This window comes from Nicotiana tabacum, chromosome 15 (genome assembly GCF_000715075.1).
Source record: "Nicotiana tabacum cultivar K326 chromosome 15, ASM71507v2, whole genome shotgun sequence".
Taxonomy (NCBI): Eukaryota; Viridiplantae; Streptophyta; class Magnoliopsida; order Solanales; family Solanaceae; genus Nicotiana; species Nicotiana tabacum.
This window is the reverse complement of record NC_134094.1, coordinates 63622370-63634051: the sequence shown is the minus strand read 5'-3', so window position 1 is coordinate 63634051 and position 11682 is coordinate 63622370. Positions and strand designations below refer to the sequence as shown.

The 11682-nt window shown below is 37.3% G+C and overlaps 1 protein-coding gene across 1 annotated transcript; it reads right to left on the bottom strand.

Annotated features, from left to right (window-relative positions):
• Positions 1-769: 769 nt before the first annotated feature.
• LOC107823553 (uncharacterized) lies at positions 770-2519 on the bottom strand. Its single transcript, XM_016650229.2, has 2 exons — positions 2221-2519; positions 770-1359 (listed from the first exon to the last, which is right to left on the bottom strand). Exons 1-2 carry the CDS (start codon positions 2413-2415, stop codon positions 931-933), a joined length of 624 nt encoding a protein of 207 aa, XP_016505715.1. The 5' UTR covers positions 2416-2519; the 3' UTR covers positions 770-930.
• Between the last annotated feature and the right edge of the window lie 9163 nt (positions 2520-11682).

Here is an 11682-nt window from a genome sequence, read left to right as displayed (position 1 = left end):
AGTCAGGTCACCAAGCTTCGAGACCTAAGGACCGATCAATGTCGAGCTCGATATCATTATCGAGCTCGAATCCAAATCGAACTATGATGCAAAGTGAAGTTATCGAGCTTACGAGGTAGAGACCGACCAACACTGACCCCGAATCAATACAAGGATCCGGGCCAAAATCGAGCTCGAGTCAAGATCGAGAGCTCGAAGTCAAGATCGAGAGCTCGGGTCAAGATCGAGAGCTCGAGTCAAGATCGAGCTTATAGATAAGAGCCGTTGCAATCCCACTAGAAGAGAGAATTCAGACACGAATTATGGAAAAACTGATTTATCATGGGTCTCCACTATGTATATTTAATTATATCTAAAGTAGAATCCCTCCACTATATAGGGTATGATTATTATTTTTGTAAAGACAAGTTTTTTGGGCATACTTGGTAACTGAGATATCACACATTTCATTTTGAAGAACTATCTTTTCTAACTTCATATCTTTCATCCCCACAGTCAAATATTAGATATTCTTATTTATCCGTACGATTTGTGTTGAGTTATATCACATATCCTTAGAACTACGTACAAATTTAACTCTATCCGTTTTTCGAATAAACAGTTCTTCTCTTCTAAGTTCTATACTTTGGATGAAATCCAAGTTTCTTGAAATAGTTTTACGTAATGAAGTCTCGTGGCATTCCCTCATGGTCTTGTTTGGTTAATGCGTAGAGTTGCTCCAATCTCTGTTTTAATCTTTTTATTGGAGATGAAAATTTGAGGACATCAATTTATCAAAATATGAGTATCATTCAACTTATGTTTAAACAAATGATGATAAAGTAGTTTTGCCTCACAGTGAATCCATCCAAAACTTTATGCCCTTACATACGTACAATTTACAAGCTAGCTATTATATTGAGATAATGCCGAAAAAGTGAAAAGAAAAAGCTAGTCTTCTTCAGCGATAAAGTCCAAAGATGGCAACTCCACATGAGGAAGCTCTGGAACTTTTAGCTTTGGGAGAGACATAGCCTCCACCTTATGCTTTAGCTGCTTGGTAGAGTCGTTTAAATCGCCTTCTTGAACATTTAATGAAGGTGGAGTGTCCTTCATCCAGCTTGTAATCAAACTACCAATGGATCTAAGTGGATGATTTAATCCATGTTTCATTTTCAATATGAGAGAGACCTCCGATAGTTGCCATGTTAAGGTCAGGACTATCATAGCTGATAAAAGGCAATGAGTCACAAAATTCTGCTTCTGAATCTTCCTTACTTCTTTTACAACATTTTCTTCTTTTTCTCTGTCTGGAGTTTCTTCTAAGTTGGTTGATTGACTCATCTGATCAAGTGGGCTATCTTCTTTCAGCGATTCTAGCTGTTCAAAGAGTTTTAAATTTGAGTAATACACTTTTGAGTATAAGTTTTGTGTACTGACCATGTTAAAAAAAGAAAATGATGATTACTTATAATAATTCTCCGTATAAATATTAATTGGTAACCATAAGAAAATGTAATACAAGGCCAAAATACACTAATAATGTAAGAAATTATCCACACGGTTAGTTAGTTAGTTAGTGTATATAACTTAATCATTTTTCTTTTATTTTGGTGTACCCTGCATTGCACCGAAAGCACTTGATAAGTCAATGCACTACTTATGATTATATAATTACTTCCTTTTACTTGCCAAGTTTCAATGATAATTGATTATTAAAAAGAACAAGGGAAGATAATAACAGACCAGCCCAATATCCGGAATCTAACCTTCTTTCATCCCGGCTTTTATGGGGGTTAGTTGCTTCTACTAGTGGCAGGATATAATCTAAAATCTAAAGTTAGTGAGTTCTATATAGAGTATGTATTTAAACTATGTAGTAAAAAGTAATGAATCGATTCTTTACCTTAAAAACAGAAACACAATTGATTAAGTTCTATTGAGTAACTCATAGTGAGCAATTACCAAAGAATTGACTTTAATTATTAAATGATTAAACAATCAAGAGTAATTTACTTATGATAAAAGAATTTTGAATTCAATCCATTACGTTTCACAGAAAAATGTAAATTCTATGCTCACTATCACAGTATCACTTATTTGATATGAATATGAGTATTATGATCGGATCTTCTATAAAATACTACACTAATTAACACCTGTATTTGATATGAACCCTATAAACGAATCCATTTATCATGAACAATAACAAACTTGAACTTACATGAAAATATACAGTACCTGAGTTAAAAGTTGGGAGAGGAGTTGGTGGCGGTGCTCGGCTTGCTTTTCACCCTCATCATCTTTGTTGATGGTATTATCAACGGCGACAAAGCTCTCATCAAGAAGCTGACGTCTTTTGGATTGGACTTGTTCTTCTTCTATTAACTGCTCTATGGCTTTCTGCATGAGCTCCACTTTCTCCACCCTTTCCATTTTCTCAATTTCCAGTAGCTTCTTTCAAGTTTCAACCGACCTAAGCAGAGACGTGCGCTATAATGATAGTGGGGCATACATCCATACAGTACTAGAAAACAAAATTGTTGTAGAGATGGTGATAAACGACCTCAATCCACTTCGGCTTTGACCGTTAACATTAACCACTCATCCCTTGGCACGTACTAATATTACGCTGCTTATCCTTTCTTTGCTCAAAATTTTAATTAGCTAATAGCGACGTTGGGGCAAGAAAATTGACTTAACTGTTATAAATACTCTGAATTGTGAATGTGTTAACGAAAATATTTTACCGTGGATGTCCATTTAGTATTTTATTTAGGGGTATTAAATAGGTAGGTTGGATTGATTTTGGACGGGTCAAAATAGTTTGAGTTAATAAATGGGCGGGTCATTGACCTATTCAAAAATTATTTGGGCTGAGATGAGCTTGGTAGAGATGGGCTAAATTTGAATTATACCCCAACCCGCCCAATTCTTAACAAGATTTAATTAATATTTGTTATTTTCTTATGAATTGTATAATTATTGAATAAGATTTTTTTTCTTTTGTTATGCTCATATATAACATATCAAAAAGATAAATTATTTCTAAGATATTTTGGCAAAGTTACTCATGGATCAATTTGGGCTTAAAATCAGCCCAACTTTAAATGGGTTGAAATGTGTCGGACTAAGATGAGCCGAGTTCAATAAATGGGCAGGTCAATAACCAGCCCAACCTTGAGCGGGTTGGGTGGGTCATTTGGGCTTGGGCCAAATTTGACAACCCTAACTTTATTGATATTTATCTACAAACAGCTGATGCAGACATGTTGCAGGTATGTTGACTTGCAACGGCTTCTTATTAAACAAGCAGGATGGGAGCAACTCATGTAGATAACTTACAAGAAGCTCAAGAAAAGCCATCCAACTGTTTTTTTTTATAAATATAAATAGAGAAAGTTTAAGTTCATTACGTACATGAGTTTGAAGTTGAATAATGTATTTATTCGCTATGCAATATTTATTTTTGTAACGACCCGACCGATCATTTTGTTTAATTGCGCCACATTATCCTTTTTATGCTTCATACATGTATGTTTATGGTTTTATAATTTGCGGGGTTGATTAGTTTCGTTTCGGGAAGCTTTTGAGGACCCTTTGATTCTTGACTTAGAAGCTTAAATTAGAAATGTTGATGCATTATGCTTGTCTCCAACCCTTCTAGCCTTCGCTTTTCAGCTCTTGTGAAATATCTCTTTATATGCGGATGATCTTCTTCTATAACTCTTGCTCTTTTACTTGTCCTCTTCTGGGACGGAGTGTTGTTTTCCCCATTTAATAAAATAATCTTAGCAATTTTTACTGGATTAATTTCATATGGGTCTTGTGAGTCTCCAAGCAATGCCATGTATTCTTTGAGCTTTACTTTAACATCTTCCCAAAGAGGTAAGGTGGAAGAATAATTGCAATTCTCTTCTTCTCCTGGCCATATTACTTTTGGAATGTGTCTGTTCTGCTGAAAAAATATCTCCTGGGCCTCAGCTAACTTTTTTTCCCTTGCTTGAATTGTGTCTGGATAATGATAGCGAAGAGTAGGGATCACATGAATGGAGCTCTGGACAATGTCAAATGGCTTGTGAAACATAAATATTTTGGCTCCACTAGAATTCAAATGATGAACCAAATATTTTTGAGGTTTGAACCACAACAAAAATATTTTTAGGTAGGGCTCAAGATTTTCAAAATCCTGAAAGTTATCACATTTAAATTACATAAGAATGTAGTATTGATGACATAGATACCATAAGAGCTCCTATAGAAAATTTCTAGAATGTGCTGTGAAAACCTAGCAATATCGATACTCTGGATGGATAATGCCTGCCTGAAAACTTGGAGTTCATAAAAATTTCTGCTTCCAAGCAAGATGAATGGGACAAGAGGATCCGAAAATTCTAATAGCTCCGGCGGGTGATGTGATGACATTGATGATGAACTTGTCCACGGGGCCTCTGAAAACATAAACATTTGGCTTATCGACCTCTTCTTCCTATGTCTGATACCACAGGGGGTGGAACCTTTTTGAACTTTTGAAAAATTCACATGGCCTTGAAAGGCAATCGGCAAGAAAATTATCTTTTCCTTTCAAGTGCTTGACCTGAAATTTGTAGGGAGAGAATCACTGAGCCCATCTGAGAATTTGCGGATTCAGAATAATCTTTGGATTCAGCTGGATCATCCTGGGAAAAGCTTTCATATCCATCTCAATAATAAACTCTGAGTGAATTAGGAAAAAAATGAACTTTTTAATCCCATTTTTCACCGCAAGAATCTCCTTGAAAGTGGAATGATAGTGTTGTTCATCATCCTTGAATCTTCCAATGGCGTAATCACATATTTTTCTATGACCGTTTTCTTCCTCAAACAAAATCGCGCTCCAATATTTATTGCTGGCATCTGTCTGCAATATTTTCTTTCTATTGGAGGGAATGTGCAAAGATTTAACACTTTGGGACACCTCTTTTATTTTTCTAACTGCATCACTTTGCTCCATACCCCATGGTCGGGCATTATTCTTCAACAATTTTGTGATAGGAGAAATATATGTGAAAATTAATTATTCTCAAAAACTGCTGGATTTGCTTCGTCGTGAAATCAGTACCGGGGAACTCGAGAAGTTCCTGAGAAATATGAGAACCTGGAGTGTGTTTTCCATGGGAAAAATGCATGCCCAGAAACTCAGTTTTATTTTGTGCAAAAATCATTTTTTTTGGTTGAAAGCATGATGCCATTTTTTCGCACTAAAGATGCAAAATGATTGAGCAAATTTATGTGTTCCTCCCAAGTATCACTGAATAGTAAAATATCATCAATATAAATAAGTGATGTGTGGAGGATGGACTGAACTATTTTTATCATGGCCTTTTGAAACAAAGATGGAGCAATTTTTAAACCGAAAGGCATGACTTTCCACTAAAAATGGTGATCGGGAATGCAAAAACTAATTTTTTTCCTATCATCCGGGTGGATTCCTAATTTCCAAAAGCCTGATTTGAGATCAAACTTAGAAAAATATTTTGCTTTGGCAAGTTGGGAGAAAATGGTGAGCTTATTCTGGATGGGAAACTTGTCATTCAAAAAAAAAAATGATTGAGTGGTTGGTAATTAATTACCAATTTCAATTTACGTCTTGTTTGCTTGGCTCTATTGTTGACATAAAATGCTTCACACGCCCATTGTGAATTTGATGGCTCAGTGAGATCAAAATTTACTAGCTCCTGACATCCTTTTTTGCAAGCTGAATGTGGTCGGGATTCATATCTGAGTGACTTGCCTTTGTAAAATTGATACTCTCATTTTTTTTTGAAAGGCAGCTTGATGAATAACTCTTCATTTTTCATAAAGAATTGTCACATTTGGTTAAGAATTCAGTGTGAGATTCTACACAGAAGTGTGGTATGATTTATGCTTCAATTTCACTGACTTAATCTTCTTCTGTGAGTTAGAACAATCTGGGGATTGCACACTATGGCTTGAATTTTTTTTGAATTTTATCCCATTGGCTTTGATCTGGAGTTTGTCATGCAAAACCCTGTAAATGTCAAAACCAATAATTAAAACCTTACCTGGGACATCTGACCCAATCAATTTGGTCTTGTACTTCAGTCCTAGGAAGAATTCGATGGTGATCGGGTGCTTGGTAATTACAATTGTGGTCAGAATTCCATTTGAGGTTGTGTTGAAATTGTTGAAGTACGACACCCAATACTCATGTGGAAAGACCGCATGATTAATGAGCGAGGAGGCTACTCCCATGTCAAAGAAAGCTATGATATGTGTTGGTTTGTCCCACTTGGATACATAGACCTTGATTTCTATTTGCCGGATCACCATGATGCTGTGAATCTCCTCTTTTACCTTTGGCTTTGATTCTAAAATTTGGTAATGATCATTACCATATTCCTCATAAGCGTCCAGGGAAAAGAGAGTCTCTTCTGTGGGCTCATCTTCAAGTGAGAAAACCGATCCAAGGTCGTCATCCTCACTGAAATGAACTCCAGTATAATCTGAAATTTCAGAGAGAAGTCTAATAGACTGCTTGGATTGCGGGCAGTTCCTCGCAAAATGTCCTATTTTATTACAAATAAAACATTCTCTATTTCTCCTTCCATTGCCGGACCTTCTCATTCTGAAGTATTTTATTTTCCTTCTGAACCTAGACTTGTCGCTTGAGAATTTTGGCAGCCTAAACCTTTTGAACTTCTTCCTTGGCACCTAGCATGAGCAGTCTTTCTTCCTATAATTCAATCTGACTTGCGACAAGCTCTATCTAGTGCTGGATCATTATTGTTATCCCTTTCAGAGCACTAAGCGCGATCCACTAGGCATCAGAGTGGTGAGGCGAGCTCTAGGGATGCATTAAACGTTTTCTACTTGGATTGGGCTTGGGGACTCCGACCCTAACCTATAAATACCCCATAAACGTGATTATTGGGGGGGGGTTGGTTAATTTTGGAGGCGAAAAAGGCAAAGAAACACAAACAGAGCACGAAGTTAATTGATTTTTCTATCTTTCATCTAGTATTCATAGCTTTTATGTTTAAAAATAATATTTTAATTATTGTCATGAACATGAGTGGCTAAGAACCTCATTATTCTGGGGTTATGGGTCGTTATTGACTATATAGTTTGACGGTTGATTATTTTGCTTGAATTATCATATTAATTTATTTATTAAATCTTGCACTTAATTTTTCTATTGCGTAGCTAACAATATAATACTATCTATGAATTTATAGTTGAACTCGAAAGTGGGAACTATAGATTGCATATAAGATTGAATAGAGTAAGTTCTTGAATTTTAGCATCAGAGAATAGATTCGCGATTAAAATAGACATATTCTAGTTGCCTTACATGGTTATTTTTGCAGGAGATACACATGCGTTCTTGTTAATTTTGATTCTATAGACATATAGTCATAGGTTGGCTTGAATAGGCGAGCGAAGCGTCGAAAGAACTTTGCTAGTATAATAAACCCTATTAATCAACTAATTAGACAAATCAAGTGATTAAATCAACCAAAAAAATGCAATAAGAGAGACATTAATCCTATAACCTCGGAATATTCCCATCTCATTGAATTCCTTCTACGTGTTTGCTTGTTTGCTTTGCACCCTCGAATTGTTAGCTTGTGTAATAGTTTCATAGTAATTTTTAGTCATACAAATCACAATCATCTTATTCACAACCACTTGAGCAATAAATTTATAAATAGTTTAGATTGGACAATAGTTGATCATAAATCATCGTGGGACAATACTTTCTCATCACTTTATTACTTATCGACCATGTATACTTGCATGTGCGTTTGAACCCAACAAGATTTTTGTGTCGTTGTCGGGGATTTAGAAATTAGCTACTTGTCTAAAATAAGCTTTTATTTATTTTTGTTTGAGATTTAATTTATTTTACTGTTTCTGACTCTACATGTATTCACATTGAATGCTAAGAAGAAGTAAAAGTTTGAACAATCTTCCGCCTTTTGATCCTGAACCCGAAAGACTCTTCCACAGGTTAAGGAGGGAGGCGGAAGCAAGAGAAAGAATTGTAGAGTTGGGAATTGAAGTCCAACCACATCCAATCGAGATGGCAGAAAATGATGAGAGACCGGTGATTGAGGTCGCAAGGCCTAGTCTCGCAAACATGACTCAGGCTATCGTGAAGCCTGATATAACTGGGCACGTCAAGCTAAAATAGTACATGGTGCAACTGATTCAATCCACAGGGCTATTTGTGGGTTTTTCAAGTGAAGATCCCCAAAAGCAAATGTAGAATATTTTGGAGATTACAGACATATACAACTTTACGAACGTCTCCAAAGACTATGTCAGACTGACTTTGTTTCCCCTTTCTTTGATGGGGGAAGCAAAAGAATGGTTAAACAAAGAGCCAACAAACTCAATCCGCATATGGGACGACCTAGCACGGAAATTCTTCATCCACTTCTTTTCCATAAAGAAAATAATGTCACTAAGAAGCCAAATTCTGGGGTTTCAGCAAAAAGATGGTGAGACTCTATGTCAGGCCTGAGAGAGATATAAAAAGCTACTTAGAGATTGTCCTCACCGCTATTAAACAGATAAAGTGTTGGTACATACTTTTGTAAATGAGTTGGACGAGACCTCCAAATTGAGTCTAGACTTAGCTTGTGGAGGAAGTTTCATGCAAAAGCCATACAGTGAGATTCAGACTCTACCGAATAATTTCACTGCAAATGATCATAACTGGAAAGGTGAGGGTGAACCAAGAAGAATGATCGGATAGAAAGTAGCAGGTACACTCGAGCTAGATGAGATGTTAGCCATGCTGGCAGAAATTTCTAAGCTTACCAACCAAGTGGCTAAGATGGCAATAGGCCAAGGGCATCAAAAGCAGCAGGTGCAAGGGATGGCCATATGTTATGAAATTTGTGGAGATGGTCACACGAGTGACCAATGTCCAGTGAATCCCGAATCTATTTATTATGTGGTCCAGCAGGGTAGAGGTCCAATGAACCAGAATACACAATACGGGAACATCTATAATCCCAACTAGAGGAATCACCTGAACTTCTCATGGGGTGGAAACTAGGCTACTCAAAATCAATGCAGACCTTAAGGAAACTACAATCAGCCTCAAAAGCCACCCTAACAGGTAGAAGAAAGAACCAATGATATGTTGAAAAGGTTGTTAATTGACAACCAGCAACTTCGAACAGACAATCAGCAACTAAGGATTGAATTTCGAAATATAGAGAGGCAGATTGGGCAGTTGGTTGTACATCAAAATACCCGACCTGCAGGGACCATTCCAAGTGACACATATAAGAATCCTCAAGTAAATGTTGTAACCTTAGGGAATGGTAGAGAATTGGAAGAAGTACCAAAAATAAAGAAAGAAAAGTCACTCCTGAGGGAGAACTGGTTCCTAAAGCGGTGGTGGAAACTGAGAAAGAAACTAAGGAAAGTGAAAAGACTCCAGTTGCAAGGCCACCACCTCCCTTCCCACAAATATTAAAGAAGAAAAGTAATGACAGAATGTTCAACAAATTTCTTGATGTGCTGAGCCAAATTCAGTTAAATCTCCCATTGGTTGATGTGTTACATAAAATTCCAAAATATGACAAGTACATCAAAGATATTGTGGCCAATTTGGGACAGTGGCACTTACTGAAGAGTTCACTTCACGAATTCAAAGAAAGTTGCCCCAAAAGTTGAAGGATCCGGGGAGCTTCACCATACCTGTTTGAATTGGTTAGGTAGATGTGGGACGGGCACTTTGTGATTTGGGGGCTAGCATAATTTGCCCATATAAGTTTTCAGTCCATTGGGGTTGGGGGCCCTAAGGCCAACCACTGTCATGTTGCAGCTTGCTGATAGATCTATTGTCCATCCCGAGGGGGTGATAGAAGATGTGCTACTACAAATTAAGCAATTTATTCTTCCAGCGGATTTCATTATATTGGACTATGAAGCTGATGAACACGTTCGCATCATCTTGGGATGACCTCTCTTAACCACCGCCGATGTTGTGGTACAAGTTCATGAAGGAAAAATGATTCTCCGGGTTGATAATGTGGAAGCAGTCTTTAATGTGTACAAGGTAATTCAGCTTCCAAGTCACTATGAGGATCAAGCTATGATATCTATGATTGAAAAAGAAGAAGAAAATAATGATGTGGGTGCATATCTGGATGATTCTCTAGAGAAAGCATTTATGTTGTTCGACATCATTGACTTGGATGATGAGGTGAAGGAGATGGTGCATCATCTAGATGCATGTGCTTACATCAAAGGAATGATCGATTTTGAGCCTCTAGATAGACAAACTAGGCCACCCCCAAGCCGTCTATCGAACAAGATCCAAAATTGTAGCTCAAGCCCTTACCCTCGCATCTTCATCATACTTATTTGGATTCTGGTGAAACTTTACCTGTTGTTGTGTCTTCTGAGTTATCTGTTTTGCAGGAGGAAAAGCTGCTTCATGTGCTTAGAGAGCACAAGTGGGCGATTAGATGGACCATGGCCGACATTCGTGGTATTAGCCTAGCATTTTGTATGCATAAAATTCTCATGGAGGATGGGCACAAACCAAGTGTGGAACACCAACGCCATTTGAATCCAGTCATGAAGGAAGTGGTAAGAAAGGAAGTCATAAAGTAGCTCGATGTAGGTATTATCTTTCCTATCTCTGACAACAAGTGGATAAGTTCAATACAGTGTGTGCCTAAAAAGAGTGGAATGACGGTGGTCATAAATGAGAATAATGAATTAATTCCAACTAGGACTGTCATAGGTTGGAGAATTTGCATAGACTACCGGAAATGGAATAATGCTACTAGAAAGGATCACTTCCCCTTCCCTTCATTGATCAGATGTTAGATAAGTTGGCCGGACAAGACTATTATTGTTTTCTTGATGTATATTCTAGGTATAACCAGATATGAATCGCACTAGAGGACCAAAAGAATACCATATTCACTTGTCCTTATGACACTTATGCTTTTAAGCGAATGTCATTTGGGTTATGCAATGCACCCACAACTTTTCAAAGGTGTATGATGACAATCTTTGCTGATATGGTAGAAATATTTGTTGAAGTATTTATGGATGATTTTTCAGTATTCAAACCATCTTTTGATGAATGATTAACGAATTTGAGTAAAGTGCTTGCCAGGTGTAAAGAGACAAACTTAGTGCTGAATTGGGAGAAGTGTCATTTTTATGGTACGAGAAGGAATTGTACTCGGGCACAAAGTGTCCAAAGAGGGGTTGGAGGTGGATAAGGCAAAAGTGGAGGCAATTGACAAATTGCCACCTCTAATCTCTGTCAAAGGAGTCGGAAGCTTTTTGGGACACGCAGGTTTCGATCGCAGATTCATTAAAGATTTCTCTAAGATTTATGCTCCCTTGTGCAGGTTGCTTGAGAAGGACATGTCTTTCAAGTTTGATGAGCATTTCTTGAAGATGTAAGAGGAGCTTAAAAAGAGATTGGTGACAACACCAACTATCACCACCCAGACTGGGGAGAGCCTTTTGAGTTGATATGTGATGCCAATGACACAACAATTGGGGTCGTACTAGGCCAGAGAAAAAACAAAGAGTTCCACTCAATTTGCTACACTAGCAAAACCCTAAAACCAGATCAGATAAATCACACAGTTACAGAAAAAGAGTTGCTAGCGGTAGTATAGGCATTTGACAAATTTAGGGCCTACTTGGTGG

Excerpts from the sequence above, each read along its gene's own strand:
- LOC107823553 (XM_016650229.2), bottom strand. The coding sequence starts at position 2,415 with ATGGAAAGGGTGGAGAAAGTGGAGCTCATGCAGAAAGCCATAGAGCAG. Across the intron at positions 1,360-2,220 it reads TCTCCCAACTTTTAACTCAG|CTAGAATCGCTGAAAGAAGA; the intron begins GTACTGTATATT and ends CTCTTTGAACAG.